We start from the raw sequence: 20,923 nt of genomic DNA, 5'->3' as shown, positions 1-20,923 counted from the left end.
CTGCATTTCATTTCTCATGCAGTGCCTCACTACTGTGTTTCTGCATTCCTCATGCAGTGCCTCACCTCTGTGTTTCTGCATTTCTCATGCAGTGCCTCACCTCTGTGTTTCTGCATTTCTCATGCAGTGCCTCACTACTGTGTTTCTGCATTTCTCATGCAGTGCCTTACTGCTATGTCTCTGCAGCCCCAAGTGGTTACAGGTCCACTTCAAGCGGGTAATTCTAGCCATGTACTCCCTACACCCACTTCTGGTAGGGAGATCTCAAGTAATTACTCTGGGCAGTGCATGCATCCACAGCTCAGATTGATAGTTCCCTCTGTTTAGTAGTTCCTCCTCCCACTAAAGTATAACTTAGTATAACTTAGCAATAAACAACATAAGAGGGTGCAATCTTGGACATTGCTGTGATCTGCTCTCATGTGTTTCATGATAAAAGTGCTTCGTCACTGCACTCTCAGTGATGCAAATGCAACATTTTTATTGTTTTAACTTGTAGCTGTTGGGTTTTTTTTGGACATTTTCAATTGGTTCTCTTTTATTTTAGAAAGTGACTCTCTTTTGGTCTCATTTCTAAAATATTTCTAAAATGTCCAAATGCCTCAGGCATCATAGATACGGCGCAGCCTGCAGTTCACTTGCTGCAGAAACTTTTTTTTTTTTGCTTGAAGAAGGGGCATAAATGCTCTGAAATGTCACTAAAAAAAAATATCACTTTGATTAAAAGTACAGTGAGGGCGGATCCTTCCAATCAATATATATATAAATATATATATAAAACAGAGAATGTCTGGCACTCTCTTTCAAGCACACAGCTAAGAGTAAACACAAATTTGGAAGAGTTAGTTACAGCATCTGGCCAAATGGTTCAAGCCCAGGACAACGTCAAGGTCTCTTCCCTCCTGGGTCCCTATCTACAGCCATACAATGCTTAATTCTGTGAACAAGAAAATCACAAACAGAGGGCGCCTCCTAGTGTAACACTGTGATGCAACAATACAATATGTAGAATTCTTGTGTAAGAGCTATACTCACAAAAGTTGCAGCACCCTATTGTGCTGAGTAGAGCAGACTGGGATCTCTCAGTGTCCCATCTCACTGATCCTTGGTACAGGGATATGCTCCTCCTGGTAACTCATGATAACAGCTCAGAAATAAACAAAGCTCAGGCTTCCAGTGTGATAAAATGTTGTATATTTATTAAAATTCCAACAATAAAACTGAGGGTGTAGCAACAACCCAAAGTGTGTAAAATCAACCTGTCAGAACAGATTTCAACACATTTCTTAGCTGGGCTAGCTGTTATATCAGACATTAGATGCACAGCTGAGAAACGCGTTGTAATCTGTTCTGACACATTGCATTTATACACTTTAGGTATAGGAGGCACCCTCTGTTTGTGATTTTCTTATTCACAGAATTCAGCTTTCAGATTGTGTATTTCAAGAGGAGCAGCCTTGATCAGAGAGACACTACACATGGAGTCTGACCTGGACTAATCACTCTATTTGACTGTATTCATGGTCAGTGCTTGAAATCAGATAAGGAACTATTTACCGGATTTGTCATTATTGGTTCAGATCTCTGCACCACAATTCTATTGTTTGATTATATGCTATAGGCATTGTTATACACATTAAAACCATTTTGATATATTTTATAGCATTTTCTTGTTCAAGGGACTGGTTCGCACCCCCTAGAGTTGAATCTAAGTAGTGCTTTCCACAGTATTGGTGTTTTACAACCATACAATGCATGTTTTCACTCAAACTGAGAACTACACAAGGGTGCACATGTCTTATGTAGTTTCCCTAGACACATACAAAACTCAGAAATGGACTGCACTTTTAAACTGGAATGATTACACATCCTATGACCCTGCAAAATGCACGGCCCTTCATGCTCAACAGCACTCACAGCCAGCTTCACAGTTTTCAGAGACCCAGGGAGTTAACCCCACACAAGTCTGGTTACAAGGCCCTTAGGGAAAATTACATAACAAATGAATCCAATTATTACTAACTAGTACTAAAGCCCGTTTACACGGGCCATTTTTTGCAGTACAGCGGTCCCACCCCTTGCTCTCTCCCCCTCTCTTTTGCTTTCTCTCCCCCCTCTCTTTTGCTCTCTCTCTCCCCTTTTTGGCTCTCTCCCCCCTTTCCTTTGCTCTCTCTGCCCCTCTTTTGTTCTCTCCCCCCTCTTTGGCTCTCTCCCCCTCTCTTTTGCTCTCTCCCCCCCCCTCTTTTGCTCTCTCTCCCCCCTCTTTGGCTCTCTCTCCCCCCTCTTTGGCTCTCTCTCCTCTTTGGCTCTCTTTCCTCTTTTGCTCTCTCCTCTTTGGCTCGCTTTCCTCTTTTGCTCTCTCTCTTCCCCCTCTTTGGCTCTCTCTCCCCCCCTTTGGCTCTCTCCCCCCTCTATTTGGCTCTCTCCCCCCCTCTATTTGGCTCTCTCCCCCCCCTCTTTGGCCCTTCTCCCCCCCTCTCTCGCTCCCTCTCTGGCTCTGTCTTTCAAACCCTTTGCCTCTCTAGCCACGCCCCCATCACGGCGACACCCGTCTGGTCACGCCCCCTCTTTGCACCTGGCCACACCCCCTTGCCGCGTCCGACCACGCCCCTCGTCACACCCGGCCACAACCCCATCACAACGCTCCCGTCAGCCACGCCCCCTGACACTCCGCTTCAGCCTTGCTCTGTGCTGAGTGCTGAGTGCCAGGATCCAAATGGCCAGGTATGTTTGTCACGTGCAGTCTCTACTGCGCATGACTGCATCTGACAAACATACTTGGCCATTTATTATATAGGATTAGTTTGTTTTGTAATTTTCCCTATTGGCCTTGCACCCAGACTTGTCTGTGGTTAACTGCCTGGGTCTCTAAAAAAACTGTGCAGCCGATTGTGAGTGCTGTTGATCACCCAGGGCTGTGCATTTTCATGGTTACATGATGTGTACCCCAGTGCAGTTGTGTGTGTGTGTGTGTGTGTATATATATATATATATATATATATATATATATATATATATATACACATACACATATACACACTTTAGTTTATTGTTTCTTAAATTAAAATTAACTACCACAGCAGTTTGCATATAATAGTTATTTCACATATAAAGTTTACTTTGACTTAAGATGTATTTATAATTAGAGTGTAAGTATGAATGTTTAATGTGATATATTAATGTACATTGTATTTCTGTTTCTAGGTTATAACCCAAGCAAGTGGAGTTGTTCCACATCATACTATACATACACAGCCAGTTGGAAAACAGTTTGACAGAGTTGATGATTTTTTCATTCCTGGTACATCACTAATAATCAGTCATATCAGGTAATTTGATATTTTGTTTTTGCATGTATATTTATGTTACATTCTTAGCTTATACAGGGAGTGCAGAATTATTAGGCAAATTAGTATTTTGACCACATCATCCTCTTTATGCATGTTGTCTTACTCCAAGCTGTATAGGCTCGAAAGCCTACTACCAATAAAGCATATTAGGTGATGTGCATCTCTGTAATGAGAAGGGGTGTGGTCTAATGACATCAACACCCTATATCAGGTGTGCATAATTATTAGGCAACTTCCTTTCCTTTGGCAAAATGGGTCAAAAGAAGGACTTGACAGGCTCAGAAAAGTCAAAAATAGTGAGATATCTTGCAGAGGGATGCAGCACTCTTAAAATTGCAAAGCTTCTGAAGCGTGATCATCGAACAATCAAGCGTTTCATTCAAAATAGTCAACAGGGTCACAAGAAGCGTGTGGAAAAACCAAGGCGCAAAATAACTGCCCATGAACTGAGAAAAGTCAAGCGTGCAGCTGCCAAGATGCCACTTGCCACCAGTTTGGCCATATTTCAGAGCTGCAACATCACTGGAGTGCCCAAAAGCACAAGGTGTGCAATACTCAGAGACATGGCCAAGGTAAGAAAGGCTGAAAGACGACCACCACTGAACAAGACACACAAGCTGAAACGTCAAGACTGGGCCAAGAAATATCTCAAGTCTGATTTTTCTAAGGTTTTATGGACTGATGAAATGAGAGTGAGTCTTGATGGGCCAGATGGATGGGCCCGTGGCTGGATTGGTAAAGGGCAGAGAGCTCCAGTCAGACTCAGACGCCAGCAAGGTGGAGGTGGAGTACTGGTTTGGGCTGGTATCATCAAAGATGAGCTTGTGGGGCCTTTTCGGGTTGAGGATGGAGTCAAGCTCAACTCCCAGTCCTACTGCCAGTTTCTGGAAGACACCTTCTTCAAGCAGTGGTACAGGAAGAAGTCTGCATCCTTCAAGAAAAACATGATTTTCATGCAGGAAAATGCTCCATCACACGCGTCCAAGTACTCCACAGCGTGGCTGGCAAGAAAGGGTATAAAAGAAGAAAATCTAATGACCCCCATTGAACCCCATTGAGAACCTGTGGTCCATCATCAAATGTGAGATTTACAAGGAGGGAAAACAGTACACCTCTTTGAACAGTGTCTGGGAGGCTGTGGTTGCTGCTGCACGCAATGTTGATGGTGAACAGATCAAAACACTGACAGAATCCATGGATGGCAGGCTTTTGAGTGTCCTTGCAAAGAAAGGTGGCTATATTGGTCACTGATTTGTTTTTGTTTTGTTTTTGAATGTCAGAAATGTATATTTGTGAATGTTGAGATGTTATATTGGTTTCACTGGTAAAAATAAATAATTGAAATGGGTATATATTTGTTTTTTGTTAAGTTGCCTAATAATTATGCACAGTAATAGTCACCTGCACACACAGATATCCCCCTAAAATAGCTAAAACTAAAAACAAACTAAAAACTACTTCCAAAAATATTCAACTTTGATATTAATGAGTTTTTTGGGTTCATTGAGAACATGGTTGTTGTTCAATAATATAATTAATCCTCAAAAATACAACTTGCCTAATAATTCTGCACTCCCTGTACAATGTTAAAACTTGACTTTTTAAGTATAGCAAGACAAAAGAGATAGCGTTACTTATAACAATTTTTTCTACATTTTACTTTTTTATCTTTTTGTAACACTTGAATTATAACTGTTTTAACAATATTCTTAACAAATAATTTTTGCCCATTTTTATTGGCTGCTATCTTGTAAATAGCTATATATATATATATATATAGAAAAGAATGGGGATGCACTCACCAAGATTTCCAAAGTCACCTTTAATATAACGTTTCGAGGTGTTACCCCCTTTGTTAGACAATACAAAATAACAATACACAATGTACTTACCACTGTGCCTTTTAAACTAACCTAAGTGATACAGTTCCAGGTTGTGACAAAACCAATCTCGCCATTGTACATTGGAGGGCCTGTTATGGAACATTCTTTGGGCTGGAGGTACATGGGCTTAAGGATACCCAGAGACTGCATGGAAATATGGAATGTTATATGCTGGACACCCCATGTACTTTCATAACTCTGTCTTATGTCTATGTCACCCTGTATCCATAAATACAGGATGGGTACAGGGTGTGAGTGCCCCTTGTGGGAGCAATTGTGACTCTATAAGCCAAGTGAGCATCAAAGACTTTATAGCTAATAAGAACTGTTCCTATATTCAGTAATAAGATGTATTCTATGTATGTTTCAGATCTGATTGTGTCTCAGGAGTCTGTCTGGGTAAACTGATTGTGTCCCTGTGTGATTATGTTAACTAGACTTCCCAACATCAGATTGTCTGAGTAAACGTTCTTCCCTAGTTAATTAACTTAATATGTTAATCTGTTTTACCTGTGAATAGACAACTGTTAGAGGTTTGATGCATTGTTCATATGTTTGCTTTACTGTTAAACCAATGCCCTCTGTAACCTGAAGCCAGGGTGTATAAATCTGTGTGCTGCCTTCAAATAAAGTAGACATTCTGTTTTAAACCTGAAACTGGCTGGGTTGTGAATTGCTGATTCCCTATGCAGGACATTGTTCATCTGGTATTAACCCTTGGTACACAGTTGGTACCGTAACATTGGTGGCAGCGACGGAATGAACCTTATCGCCCAGAAGAGCAACTACACAAGCCAGTAACCTCAGGAAGAGGGGGATTATTACAATACTGACTAAGATGGAAAAGAGAAAAGTAAATTTTGCAGCTTTTAAAAACTTCCTGGAAACAGAAGGAGAGATTGATGGGTACCTTGCGGATTTTGAGAGGCAATGTGCACTACACAAGGTACCCGCAGAGGACTGGGTCACGATATTATCTGGAAAATTATCCGGCCGGGCCAGAGAGGCTTTTCGGGCCATTCCAGATGAGGAAGTCAGGGATTATAATACTGTAAAAGAGGCTCTGCTCTCCAGGTATGCGGTTACACCGGAGGCATACCGGAGGCGGTTCAGAGACACTGTTAAATTAGCTGGAGATTCCTACCTTGAGTGGGCATGTAAGGTGCACCGCACAGCAGCTCACTGGATAGCGGGGTGCCAAGCCATATCTGGGGAAGAGGTGCTGCAGCTATTCCTGTTGGAACATTGCTTCGACAAGTTACCCGCAGGAGTTCGAGAGTGGGTTCGGGACAGTAAACCCTCCACCCTGCAGGAAGCGGCTTGCTTGGCAGATGAGTATACGGATGCCCGCAAACTGGACACTGCTACCTTTAAGCCCCCTTCTAGAGTGGAGTACAGACCCCCAGTCACCCCAGCAGCTGCCAGTTACCAAACCCCGGCGCACCGCTATACCACACGGCCTCCGGCCACGAACTACCCTCAGAGTGCCCGGTTCAATTCGCGGGGCTACTCACAACCTATTCAGTGCTTTGGATGTAAGCAACTAGGGCACAAAAGACCAGAGTGTCCCCTAAACGCAGCGAACCAAGCGCAGTCCTGGAGAAGACCCGCCGGCGGAATCCCACGTAATCCTCAGCCTGCGGCCCGCTACGTAGAGGCGCAAGAATGCTGGAGCATCCTACATGAGGCAGACCTTGTGCAAGCTGCCCACCGGAATAACCGGCAACTGGTTAAAGTGAATGGGAAGAAGGTCAGTGGTCTACGGGATACTGGTGCTACCATGACCTTGCTTCAAAAGAACTTGGTGTCTGAGAAACAGTACACTGGAGACACTGTGGCTGTGAGGGTAGCAGGGGGCGATGTGTTCAGCCTACCTGTTGCCAGGGTACATTTGGATTGGGGAGTGGGCGCTAGACCTGTGAATGTGGGGGTCAAGAAGGACTTACCTGCTGATGTTCTTCTTGGAAATGACTTGGCCCCCCTTGTTTCTGCCTATGCTCCCATGGGTCCCGCTGATGTTAACCCTGTGACTACCCGTGCTCAGATCCGTGCAGCAGAGACTGACCCCCCTGCTGCTAAGCCCCAGAACGCTGAGCTCAGCAAATCTCTATCCGCTATTGATACGTGGAAGTCCCGTTACAATGCGCTGATGAAGGAGAAGAGGAGGGCAGAGGAAAAGGCACGTTTAGAACGTGAATCTCTGCTAGACAAGCTGCACCGACAGACTGCAGAAAACACCAGCTTGAGAGTGGAACATGAAACATTAAAGACAAACTTAGCGACACTTGTGGAGAAGCTGACGCTGGCTCATAGTGAGGTGCAGCAACTCAAGGGCACCCTATGTCAGTATGAAGGGATTGTGGATACCTATAAAGAGCAGGTACAGAAAACTCGTAAAGAAGCTGATGGGATTTTGAAGGACTGTTTGGCCCTGGTCTGGGCACTGAGGAATTTGAACCCTTGTTTGTATGGACAGGAATTCTCTCTCATAACGGGAATACAGATGGATTGTCCCAGCAAACTGACATGCCTACCAGGCGCTCTGGTGGTATATGGCACAGTATATACCCTGGACAGCCGAGCATAACAAACCAGAGGGAGAGGAGTTTGATGGTCCTGGCTTGTTATGGGAGTCCTTTGCAGAGCCTGACTTTGGGAGCCCAGACTCCATTCCCCAGCGGCAGGCTGCGTTACAAGGGGTAGGGACAGTTGGTCCTGTCCCCCAGTAACACGGCTGTTTAGCCAAAGGGGAGACGATTGGTCTCCCCCTCCAGCAGCACAGCTATTTATCCAAAGGGGAGACAGTCGGTCTCCCCCTCCAGCAACCAGGCTCCCACCAGGCTACTTCCATGGTAGTGCTGGCACCCGGGCAGAGTACAGCTGGTCTCTGCCCACCTCGCAACCCACCAATTCAGCGTACCAGTCCCCCACACAGCTGTGGTGAGGCACCTGGACATGGACAAGTTTTCCCCGTACTCAGGTGTAGTAACCATTTATTGTGGGTGGGCTGTACTACTAATTGTGTTTTATGGGTGGGTTGCTGGACTAACCAGGGCACTGACCGGCAGGAGGTCAGATACCCTGTTAGTCTGTTTGGAAAAGGGGAGAGATGTGACAAAACCAATCTCGCCATTGTACATTGGAGGGCCTGTTATGGAACATTCTTTGGGCTGGAGGTACATGGGCTTAAGGATACCCAGAGACTGCATGGAAATATGGAATGTTATATGCTGGACACCCCATGTACTTTCATAACTCTGTCTTATGTCTATGTCACCCTGTATCCATAAATACAGGATGGGTACAGGGTGTGAGTGCCCCTTGTGGGAGCAATTGTGACTCTATAAGCCAAGTGAGCATCAAAGACTTTATAGCTAATAAGAACTGTTCCTATATTCAGTAATAAGATGTATTCTATGTATGTTTCAGATCTGATTGTGTCTCAGGAGTCTGTCTGGGTAAACTGATTGTGTCCCTGTGTGATTATGTTAACTAGACTTCCCAACATCAGATTGTCTGAGTAAACGTTCTTCCCTAGTTAATTAACTTAATATGTTAATCTGTTTTACCTGTGAATAGACAACTGTTAGAGGTTTGATGCATTGTTCATATGTTTGCTTTACTGTTAAACCAATGCCCTCTGTAACCTGAAGCCAGGGTGTATAAATCTGTGTGCTGCCTTCAAATAAAGTAGACATTCTGTTTTAAACCTGAAACTGGCTGGGTTGTGAATTGCTGATTCCCTATGCAGGACATTGTTCATCTGGTATTAACCCTTGGTACACAGTTGGTACCGTAACACAGGTCATCACCTGTGATGCCACTCCCACAATCAGCAATCAACAGGTGTAGACTCCCACTGCCCTCCCAGTGTATGTGACTACCTAATCATATAAACATATTAACTAAAAGTGAACACCAAGTGCCCTATCTTAACAAAAGAACGACATAGCAAAAATATGTACATAGCAATGCTCACAGTAGGTTAAAGGAGCATTGAAAAACCTTTTGGGAAACTGTGATATCAGTCCCTGATAGGCCATATGTTCTTTAATCTGATTATGGCCTGTGGGTGGTTGCCATAGCAACCAAAACTAGCAACAACGGCCCCCAATACTGGGTAAGGCATGATATGGCCAATCAATGGTACTGCAACATGAAGGAGCGCCCAACCCCCAGACAGACAAGCCAATCACCCAGAAATAACATACAGCATAATATGTAAATTGAACACAATCAGTCAAATTGCACAATACCTCATAGCACTATACATAATATAATTACAAAATTGGCCAGTAATTAGTAAGCAAGCCGTATAGCTGGTACGCAATGCACCCCTCAAGTGCCGGGCTATCAGGATGTCTAATACGATCCAGTCTGGAGGTGTGACCTTGTGAGCCAATCAATGGTCTAGACTATGTGGTATAGCCCCAGGGGCATGTTAAATACAAATGGCAGGGCTGAAAGTATGCGTAAGGCAAGGTACCAATAAACATAAACAACGTCAACAGGCTACTACTCCACAGGCAACCCCACTTCTAATGCACAAAACATATATCAGCATGCTCAGCGCAACCGGTATAGAGGCTTGACATAGAATGCCAATCAGGGGGCGAGGTGCACCCTCAGGATAAACAGGGTTAGAATATACATTAGCAATAAAACCCTAGACTAGATGATACTGTCATACTGGGAAAACATGTGCAAAATGAAAAACTATGCAAGTTAAACCAGGGAGGGGGGGAGAGAGAAGGGAAGGGGAAAGGTACATAGTATCGTATTCAAAACCTCATATATGGTAAAGCATTGCAAAATGTACCAATAAAGTCTATGTTGCCAAAGCAACTAAGTATGCGACTTAGTAATTAGAAATAACACGAGGACCAGGAGAAACATAAATAAAAAGAAAGAAAAGTGAAAAAAGAGTAAATAAAAAAAGGATAAGCAGAGAACAAAGAAAAGTACAAATACTAAGTGTAAATATATGTATAAAGAGGGTCATAGAACTAAAGAATAGATCTAAAACATGTACAAATCAATAAATGCATAGTTGCCGTGTAAAATTACAGAAAACAATGCCATTCTAAATGAACATTTAGGCTCTGCGGGGCCAGGGTGTCCAATCTGTGGGTCCACCTAGCTTCTCTTTGCAAAAGAATTTTCCCTCTGTCCCCACCTCTAGATAAAGGTGGTACATGGTCGATGATAGTGTATTTTAAATCAATCACTGTATGTCCTTTTTGGACGAAGTGTCTTGCCACTGGTTGGTCCAATGTTCCCTTCAGAATGGCCATACGTATAGACGATCTGTGGTTGGCCATTCGTGTCCTGAAATCATAAGTCATTAGTCAGTAGGTACACAATGTATTTGGTTGTGCACATCAGGCAATATCTATGTTTGTATTTCATCTTCTTGGTGGGATGAGTGAAGTAAGGTCCTGTCTGTAAGGCGCTGCAGGTCGTGCAACCAAGACATCTGAAACAACCTGGTTTTGTTGTCTCCAACCAGGACTTCTTCTGATAACAAGGACGGGGTCCGTCTTTACCAGCATGTCCCTTAGTGATGTGGCTCTTCAAAAGCCCATGCGTGGTGGTATAAAATTTTTGAAAGGCAGCGCTGGATCACTCTTCACGATGTCCCAGTGCTTGTTACAAGAATCTCTAAGGCATGATTTGTTGCTTGTGTATGTTGTCACAAAAGTGGGTTGTTCCTGTAGTCCACAAGTTTTGGGGGTGTCCAACTGTTGATCAAGGATCCTCGAGGGTTACCCTCTGTCCTGGAATCTTTTGTACATTTCTTCCATCTGCTGTTGGGCTCTCTCCTCATCCGAGTTGTTTTTTAAGACCCTTTTAAATTGGGACTTAGGCAGGGATCTCTTAAGCGATGGTGGGTGGCTACTGATAAATGAGAGCAGGGAGTTCCTGTCTGTCTCCTTACTATAGAGTGTACTTTTCAGAAGGCTTCCATTCTTATACAGCTGGAGGTCCAAAAAGTGAATCATTCTATCATCTGTCTCCATTTTGAACTTGAGTGCCACGTTGGCATTATTCAGGTTCTGAAACCATATGTCCAATGTTGCTCTGTTGCCTCTCCAGATCAACACCAAATCATCGATGTAACGTCTGTATAATAGTATACGTGCATCTTTGAATAATTCTGTGTCGTTGGTTTCAAATTCTGCCATATACAAGTTTGGGTAAAATGGGGCCACATTGGACCCAATCGCTGTCTCCGTTCTCTGTAGGTAAAAGTGTTGTTCAAAACGGAAGTAGTTCATAGTGAGGCAGAATTCTAGAAGGTTAATTTGAATCTCCATAGGCGGTCCTATATATGGATACTTGTCAAGCTGTCTCTGTATTGCTTGTAGTCCCTCCTGGTGGGGAATTACAGTGTAGAGGCTTGTCACATCAAGTGCGACAAGCAAGTCATCTTCTTCAAGGGGTGGTAGTTCTTTGATTGTTTTCAATAATGCCTGTGAATCAAGTAGGAATGATTCCATATTCCTCACCACTGGCTGCAGTAGTCCGTCAAGATATGTAGCAATAGGCTGTAGTATTGAACCTTTTGCCGATACAATAGGTCTGCCGGGGGGAGAAATCAGGCTTTTATGAACCTTCAGTAAGGTATACAGTACCGGGGTTCTAAGAAACTGCGTAATCAAGTAATCCAATGTAATTTTGTCAAAGTAGCCTTCATTGAAGACAGCAGTCAGGTAAGTATCAATCCTTGCCTTGAAGCTTTTGAAAGGATCCGCTTTGAGTCGTATATAAGTTTCAGTATCGTTTAACTGTTTCATAATTTCTTCCTTGTAGTCCTCATAGTTTTGTAGCACAATCGCACCCCCTTGTCCGCCTGGCGGATCACAATGTTCGTTTGCTGTGTCAATTTCTTCAATGCGAGTCTTTCAACTCCACTGAGGTTGTTATGTGTTGTAGTATTCCCTTTGCTGATGCTAGCATCCAATTCGGAGTGCATGAGCCTTTTAAAGGTTTTAATGCTGGCATTGTTGCTGACAGGGTCGAATTTAGATGGTGCCCTCAGTGGTTATTCCATTCCCTCAGTCTCATGTTGCGCTGACATTTTTGTAGGTCAACATATAATTCGAAGTCATCTGTCTTCTGTGTTGGGATAAACGATAGTCATATGTTATTTTCTGTATCTGAGAGCGTGTAAGAGCTGAGGTTGATCACAATGTTATTCTTCATTACCGCGGGGGTCTGGGTGGCTTTTGCTTTGTACCCCCCATGTCTGGGGTCTCGGCCTCCCCCATTTTTTGACCGTGTAACTACCCCTTGAGCCTCAGTTACCATGTTGTTTCTAGGCTGTGGGGCATGTTCTCCCTCTGAAGCAGATCCCAAACTGTCCACTGTTTGTAGGTTCTTGGGTTTTCTGTAGTAGAATCTTTTCTGCCTTCCACCCATGTCCCGGCATCGTTCCGGTCATGGGTTCAGTCATAGGTACACCCTTTTGTCCCTGTAGTCATTTGTGACTGCCTCCAGCTTGTTGTTCTTAAAATCAATAAGCTCTTTCTCATATGCTTTCACCTGTTCATTCAGTTGCAGTTTCTGTAGATTCTGGCCTTCATATTTTTTAATCTCGACTCTGGTTACCTGCAGTAGTCGACCCACCTCCTGTAGCACCAGGAGTATGAGATCCAGTGAACATTTGTTCAAAATGTTACACCAGCGGTCACAGAATGCCTTATTGTTCCGTCCAAACGTGGGTATATTCTTTATACAAAATCCCCTTTGGTACATTGTTTTTCCTGTAATATTCAGACAGATATGTACCATGTAGAGTGAAATCTTTCTCCCTTTTCTTCCATTCTAATAAATGTGTGTACACATAGGTCGGGTTGTTAGTTATAGGTCCCATAGTTAGGGCATCAAAGAGAATCTCTTTTGCATCCTCCTCCGTAAATTGAAACACTGTTGCCCCAGGAATAATGTCCATGGTGTTGTCACTGTGGGTTGTGTCACTCTCAATGTTTCCAGCAATGTGGTATTCTTTCAGTGTAGTGCCAATACGTAGTCACAGGTGCTGCTCAAAAAAGGAAATTTTTAAAAGTCACTTTGTAGGGCCTTAAATTTTCCGGGTGCTGTAACAAAGAAATTGAGACAGCAGGCAGGTGCTTCCATAGTATTGATAGTAGTAAATAATGGTGATGCACTCTCCCGGTAACTTTGGAAATCCTGGCGAGTGCATCCCCATTCTTTACTACTATCAATACTATGGAAACACCCTGGGTGGATGAAATGTTAACCGTGAATGCTGGCCTTCCTGGAATTACTTTGCTACAGCACCCAGAAAATGTAAGGCCTTACAAAGTGACTTTTAAAAATTTCCTTGTTTGAGCAGCACCTGCCACTACAGGACTGACACACACTTTTGCACAGTTTGCATTTTGGGAAACACCCTTGGTGGATGAAATGTTAACCGTGAGTGCTGGCCTGCCTGCTGTCTGAATTACTTTGCTACAGGACCCGGAAAATTTAAGGCCTTACAAAGTGACTTTTAAAAATTTCCTTGTTTGAGCAGCACCTGTGACTACAGGATTGGCACACACTTTTGCACAGTTTGCACTTTGGGACTTCACGTATTGGCACTACACTGAAGGAATACCACGTTGCTGGAAACATGGAGGGTGACACAACCCACAGTGACAACATCATGGACGTGATTCCTGGGGCAACAGTGTTTCAATTTACGGAGGAGGATGCAAAAGAGATTCTCTTTGATGCCCTAACTATTGGGCCTATAACTAACAACCTGACCTATGTGTACACATATTTATTAAAATTGAAGAAAAGTGAGAAAGATTTGACTCTACATGGTACATATCTGTCCGAATAATACAGGAAAAACTATGTACCAAGGGGATTTTGTATAAAGAATATACCCACGTTTGGACGGAACAATAATGCATTCTGTGAATGCTGGTGTAACATTTTGAACAAATGTTCACTGGATCTCATACTCCTGGTGGTAGAGGAGGTGGGTCGACTACTGCAGGAAACCAGTGTCAAGATTAAAAAATATGAAGGCCAGAATCTACAGAAACTGCAACTGGATACTACTGAGGACTGGCTCAAGAAACTGAATGAACAGGTGAAAGCATATGAGAAAGAGCTTATTGATTTTAAGAACAACAAGCTGGAGGCAGTCACAAATGACTACAGGGACAAAAGGGTGTACCTATGGCTGAACCCAAGACCGGAACAACGCCGGGACCAGGGTGGAAGGCAGAAAACCCAAGAACCTACAAACAGTGGAAAGTTTGGGATCTGCTTCAGAGGGAGAAAATGCCCCACAGCCTAGAAACAACACGGTAACTGAGGCTCAAGGGGAAGTTACATGGTCAAAAACCGGGGGAGGCCGAGACCCCACCCCAGATGTGGGGGGTACAAAGCAAAAGCTGCCCAGACCCCCGCGGTAATGAAGAATAACATTGTGATCAACTTCAGCTCTTAAACGCTCTCAGATACGGAAAATGACATTTTGAACAAAGGACTATCTTTTATCCCAACACAGATGACTTCGAATTATATGTTGACCTACAAAAATTTCAGCGCAACATGAGACTGAGGGAGTTCTTTCCCAGTAAACAAGTAATGGAACAACCACTGAGGGCACCATCTAAATTCGACCCTGTCAGCAACAAAGCCAGCATTAAAATCTTTGCAAGGCTCATGCAGTCCGAATTGGATACTAGCATCAGCAAAGGGAATACTACAACACATAACAACCTCAGTGGCGTTGAAAGACTCGCATTGAAGAAATTGGCCCAGCAAACCATTATTGGGATCCGCCAGGCGGACAAGGGGGGTACGATTGTCCTACAAAACTATGAGGACTACAAGGAAGAAAATATGAAACCGTTAAATGATACTGAAACTTATACACAACTCAAAGCGGATCCTGTCAAAAGCTTCAAGGCAAGGATTGATACTTACCTGACTGCTGTCTTCAATGAAGGCTACTTGGACAAAATTACATTGGATTACTTGATTACACAGTTTCCTAGTACCTGCCTGATCTCTCCTCCCGGCAGACCTTTTGTATCTGCAATAGGTTCAATACTACAGCCTATTGCTACATTTCTTGATGGACTATTGCAGCCAGTGGTGAGGAATATGGAATCAATCCAACTTGATTCACAGGCATTATTGAAAACAATCAAAGAACTTCCACCCCTTGAAGAAGATGACTTGCTTGTCGCACTTGATGTGACAAACCTCTACACTGTAATTCCCCACCAGGAGGAACTACAAGCAATACAGAGACAGCTTGACAAGTATCCATATATAGGACCCCTATGGAGATTCTAATTAACCTTCTGGAATTCTGCCTCACTATATACTACTTCCGTTTTGAACACCACTTTTACCTACAGAGAATGGGGACAGCGATTGGGTCCAATGTGACCCCATCTTACGCCAACTTTTATATGGCAAAATTTGAAACCAACGACACAGAATTATTCAAAGATGCACGTATACTATTGTGTTGATCTGGAGAGGTAACAGAGCAACATTGTACATATGGTTTCAGAACCTGAATAATGCCAACGTGGCACTCAAGTTCAAAATGGAGACAGGTGATAGAATGATTCACTTTTTGGACCTCCAGCTGTATAAGGATGGAAGCCTTCTGAAAAGTATGCTCTATAGAAAGGAGACAGATAGAAACTCCCTTTTCTCATTTATCAGTGGCCACCCACCATCGCTCAAGAGATCCCTGTCTAAGTCCCAATTTAAAAGGGTCCAAAGAAACAACTTGGATGAAGAGAGAGCCCAACAGCAGATGGAAGAAATGTACAAAAGATTCCAGGACAGAGGGTACCCCTCAAGGATCCTTGATCAACAGCTGATGGAGTTGGACACCCCGAAAACTCGTGGACTACAGGAACAACTCACTTTTGTGACAATGTACACAAGCAACAAATCATGCCTTAGAGATTCTTTCAACAAACACTGGGATATCGTGAAGAGTGATCCAGCATTGCCTTTCAAAAATATGGTACCACCATGCATGGGCTTTCGAAGAGCCACATCACTAAGGGACATGCTGGTAAAGACGGACCCCCATCCTTGTTATCAGAAGAAGTCTTGGTTGGAGAAAATGAAACCAGGTTGTTTCAGATGTCTTGGTTGCACGACCTGCAGCGCCTTACAGACTGGACCTTACTTCACTCATCTCACCAAAAAGATGAAGCACAAACATAGATATCGCCTGACGTGCACAACCACATACATTGTGTACCTACTCCACTGTACCTTTGGCCTATTTTACGTTGAGAAAATGACTGATGATTTGAGGACACGAATGGCCAACCACAGATTGTCTATACGTGTGGCCATTCTGAAGGGAACATTGGACCAACCAGTGGCAAGACACTTCTTCCAAAAAGGAAAAACAGTGATTGATTTAAAATACAGTATCATCGACCATGTACCACCTTTATCTAGAGGTGGGGACAGAGGGAAAATTCTTCTGCAAAGAGAAGCTAGGTGGACCCATAGATTGGACACCCTGGCCCCGAATGGCCTAAATGTTTTTGGCCTTTTTTATTTACTCTTTTTTCACTTTTCTTTCTTTTTATTTTATTTATTTTTCTCCTGGTCCTTGTGTTATTTCTAATTACTTAGTCGCATACTTTTTTTATTTTCCAACAAAAGACAGTTTACAACAGTCATACATAATGCCACAGAAAAAATATAAAACATGGTCATAAGGGTTTACAGAAAAGCACAATGTCCAGAAAAATAATTAACACATCATAAAATCAACAAAACATATTTATTTCGTAAAATATTATTGCCTTTGATGAGTTAGAGAAACAACACCCATTACATTTGTACCATTTTGCCCAGATAAATAATCATGCAAGATACAATAGTGTCTATACTATTCAGACATTAATATGTGGTTCTGTGACAACACAATAACCTACAATGAAAATAAAAATGAGACATATAGTCTTTAGCATAGTGAACTATGTGCACATGATGTTGGAATTTTCTTTCTATTCATTGATCCCCTATTCAAACAAACAACAAAAAAATACTTACATATACAAACAAAACAAACAAACAAACAAATACATCTGCTATCCCTCCCTCTATCCCTCCTTGCCTGTGGTCAGCGTGAGAACTGCTACTGTATTCCTACAGGGGTATATGAACTGTTCCTGGAGTGTATTTGGGAGGGATTGTATAAGCTTCCCCCACTGATCTAGATAGTTTCTTATTACTTTCTCCTCATGAGCCTGTATATTAAATTGTTCAATAATTGCTTGTTTTATTAAAAAATTCTTCCATTCTCCGAAATTAGTTTTTTTTTATTGTTCTTCCAGTTCTTAAAAATGATACTCCTGGTAGCTAAAACTGCCATATTAACCAACTTCTAGTCTCTCCCCCAGTTTCTAGTTCTAGGGATAAATAACACTTGTTCTAGCTCAAATTTGCCAAATTGCTTTGTAATTCTACCAAGCCAATACTCAATTTTTGACCAAAATTGCCTAATTATGGGGCAATCCCATATTATATGTATTAAATCAACTGCGTATTTACAACACTTTGGACATTTATTAAATTGTCTATTGCCCCATTCCGTGACGTTTTTAGGAGTGTAATACACCTTATATAAAAGTTTTAAGTGTGCCTCTCTCCAAGTTTCAGAGACTGTCGTTTTAGCTACTCGTAGAATTGAGTTCCTTATCTTGTCCATAGACATTTCTGCTTCTAACACAAGGGGGTTCCATTTACTACTTAAACCTTCAAGATTGTTTTGACCTTCACAAATTAGGGTTAATTTATACCATGGTGAAATGGGGTATATCCCCTGAGTGACCATTTTAAGCCAAGGTTCCAACTTTTCCCATCCCCAATACCAGCCATGTTCCCTGGTAAGTTCACATGCATAATGCCTTACTTGGAGGTAGGCATACAAATCTTTATTATGTAATAAAAAATCATTTTTCAATATTAAAAATGTCTTAACCAATTTCTTTAAAATATCCAGAATTTGATATATAAACCTCATCCCCTTTCTATCCCAGTTATGAAAAAGAGATGAATTGATACCCTCTGGAAATGCTAGGTTATTCTGAATTGTCAATTACTTAGACATACCACTTACTACCCCTAGATTTTTACATAGTTTATGCCATGCCGCTATGGGATTGGCCATTGTTTTTATATTTTAATGTTTACCAGTAATTTCTGCCATGGCATATGTATAATATTCACTATATTATAGGGGCGGAAAAAAATTAATTCTATTTCTGGGATCATAAAATATGTAACACCTGATATCCATTCTACCACTATTCTACTTAAGATTACACAATTATAATATTCTAGGTTTGGAAGTGCAAGTCCCCCCATTTCTCTTTGTAAACATAACTTATTTAAAGATATTCTAGGTTTTTTATTATTCCATATGAATTGTCTAATAACCACTGATAAATCTCTTATATCTTTCTTTAGTAATGGAACCGGAATGTTTTGCATGAACTACAAAATCTTTGGAAAGATCATCATTTTAAAAAGATTAACTCTACCCATGACTGATATGGGTAACTTTGTCCAAGCTTTTAAATCATCTTTGATTTTCTTAAATAATGGTACATAGTTTGAACTATACAAAGTACCTTCTTGGGTTGAAATCAGAATTCCAAGATACCTAATACCTTCTTGGGTGATCTTAAAATAGTTTCCTAGTCTTATACATTTACAGTCCCCGATTAACATTATTTCGGATTTAGCCACATTGATTTTATATGCCGTAAAAAAAGCTAAATAAGGATATTGTATTTACTGTTAACGGGATATTTTCTTCAAGATTACGCACAAAAAGTAATAAATCAGCTGTGTATAGGGAGACTTTGCATTCATAATTGCCAAGCTTTATTACCTAGTTGTTTTCCCTTAGATAAATAGCTAGGGGTTCAATCACAATGTTAAACAGTAAGGGTGAGAGAGGGCACCCCTGCCGAGTGCCTCTAGCCAAGATGAAACCTTCTGAAATTTGACCATTTATAGATAATGCCGAAATAGGTTTATTATATATATTCTTAACTAGGTTAATTATTATTTCCGGGAAGCCAAATTTAAATAATAAAGTAAATAGGTGGTCCCATTCTACAGAATCAAAAGCTTTCTGTGCGTCTAGCGAAATTATAGCTGAACCCTGTCTTTCTCTATCCGTACCAGACTTTCTTTGCTCTTTCAAATAATCTAAGATTAAGAACACTTTCCTAATGTTGGATGGTGAATTCCTTCCCCTCATGAATCCCGTTTGATCCTTATGGATTATAGATTTTAAAACTTCTTGAAATCTATCTGCAATAATACCTGTTAATATCTTGTAATCTGAATTTAACAGGGAGATGGGCCTATATGACTCCATCATGGTTGGATTTTTATTTGGTTTCAATATTAGTGTTGTCCAGGATGAGGTAAAATAAGATGAAATCCCCCCCTATAAAATATTTGTTAAACAGGGAGGTTAGACTAGGGCCAATGTGTTCTAATAGCAATTTATAATATTAATTTGGCAGCAAGTCTGGCCCGAGCGATTTATTATTTTTTATGTTTTTAATTGCTCTACTAACCTCTTCTTCAGTAATTGGTCTAATAATTTTGTTCCTATCTTCTTCCTCAATCTTAGGGTTTCTAAGCTTGGATCAAAAATCTCTCTTATTTTCATAGTTTAGTTCTCCCGCCCCATAGACCATCTGATAGTATGCTGAAAATTGTTTTAGAATCTCTTCAGTCTTATTTAGTATCTTCCCATCTGTGGTTATGCAACCAATAGTGTTATGTCCTTTTGCTCTATTCACTAAATTGGCTAGCAATTTCCCTGATTTATTGCCGAACCTGTAAAATCTTGCGCTAGTCCTAAGTTCTTGCTGCATAGTGATTTTAAGAATCCATAGATCCCTAGCTTCCTTGGCCTCTTCATACTGTTTCCAATTTTTCTTATTTGGTTCACTCAAATATTTATTGTACGCTAATCTATTCACAATTTCTTTCTCCCTATTTCTTTGTTTTTTCTTTTTTCTACTCATAAATGAAATAACTTCCCCTCTTAATACCGTTTTTGAGGATTCCCATAAAATTTCTGGCTTATCTATATATTCTTGATTGTTCATGGAGAATTCCTGCCATTTTGTTGTTAACATATTCTTGAATTATATATCATTGACCAAATAGTTTGGAAACCGAAACCTTCTCATGGGGGAATTGCCTATATTTATAAAGATTTTTAATGTGATAGGTGCATGGTCTGAAATTGTTATTTCTTTTAACTCTGTTTCTACGTCTGTACCCAGGAGTTTCTCTGAAATTAAAAACATGTCTATCTTAGAAAAGGTTTTATAAGCCTTAGAGGCACATGTGTAATCCCTACCTACCAGATTTCTTTCTCTCCAAATATCCTTTAAATTCAGATTTACTGTAAATTTCTTAAGCAATTTAGCCTCAAGTTTATATTTCCTTGTTTTATTTCCTACCCTACCTTCTCTGAATCTATCTAATGGGAATTGAAAAACCATATTAAAATCCCCTCCTATTATTAAGGTTCCTTCTGTTTTTTCTAGCAGATGTGTTTGAAGGTCTAACCAGAATTTAGGTGAATGTTCATTAGGACCATAGACATTACAAATAGTTAGTCTCTTTCTCTCC

The 20,923-nt window shown here is 41.4% G+C and overlaps 1 protein-coding gene across 1 annotated transcript in view; it reads left to right on the top strand.

The window, feature by feature from the left end:
• FSTL5 (follistatin like 5) overlaps positions 1 to 20,923 on the top strand; it is a 1,363,343-nt gene that overhangs the window by 1,276,107 nt on the left and 66,313 nt on the right. Inside the window, exon 14 of the mRNA XM_053703797.1 lies at positions 3,205 to 3,329. Coding sequence (XP_053559772.1) covers positions 3,205 to 3,329 — 125 coding nt within the window. The remainder of the gene's footprint in view (positions 1 to 3,204; positions 3,330 to 20,923) is intronic.

The sequence above is a fragment of the Bombina bombina genome, chromosome 2 (assembly GCF_027579735.1).
Source record: "Bombina bombina isolate aBomBom1 chromosome 2, aBomBom1.pri, whole genome shotgun sequence".
NCBI lineage: Eukaryota > Metazoa > Chordata > Amphibia > Anura > Bombinatoridae > Bombina > Bombina bombina.
The sequence above is the reverse complement of the archived record's forward strand: the minus strand, read 5'-3'. Positions and strand labels throughout refer to the sequence as shown.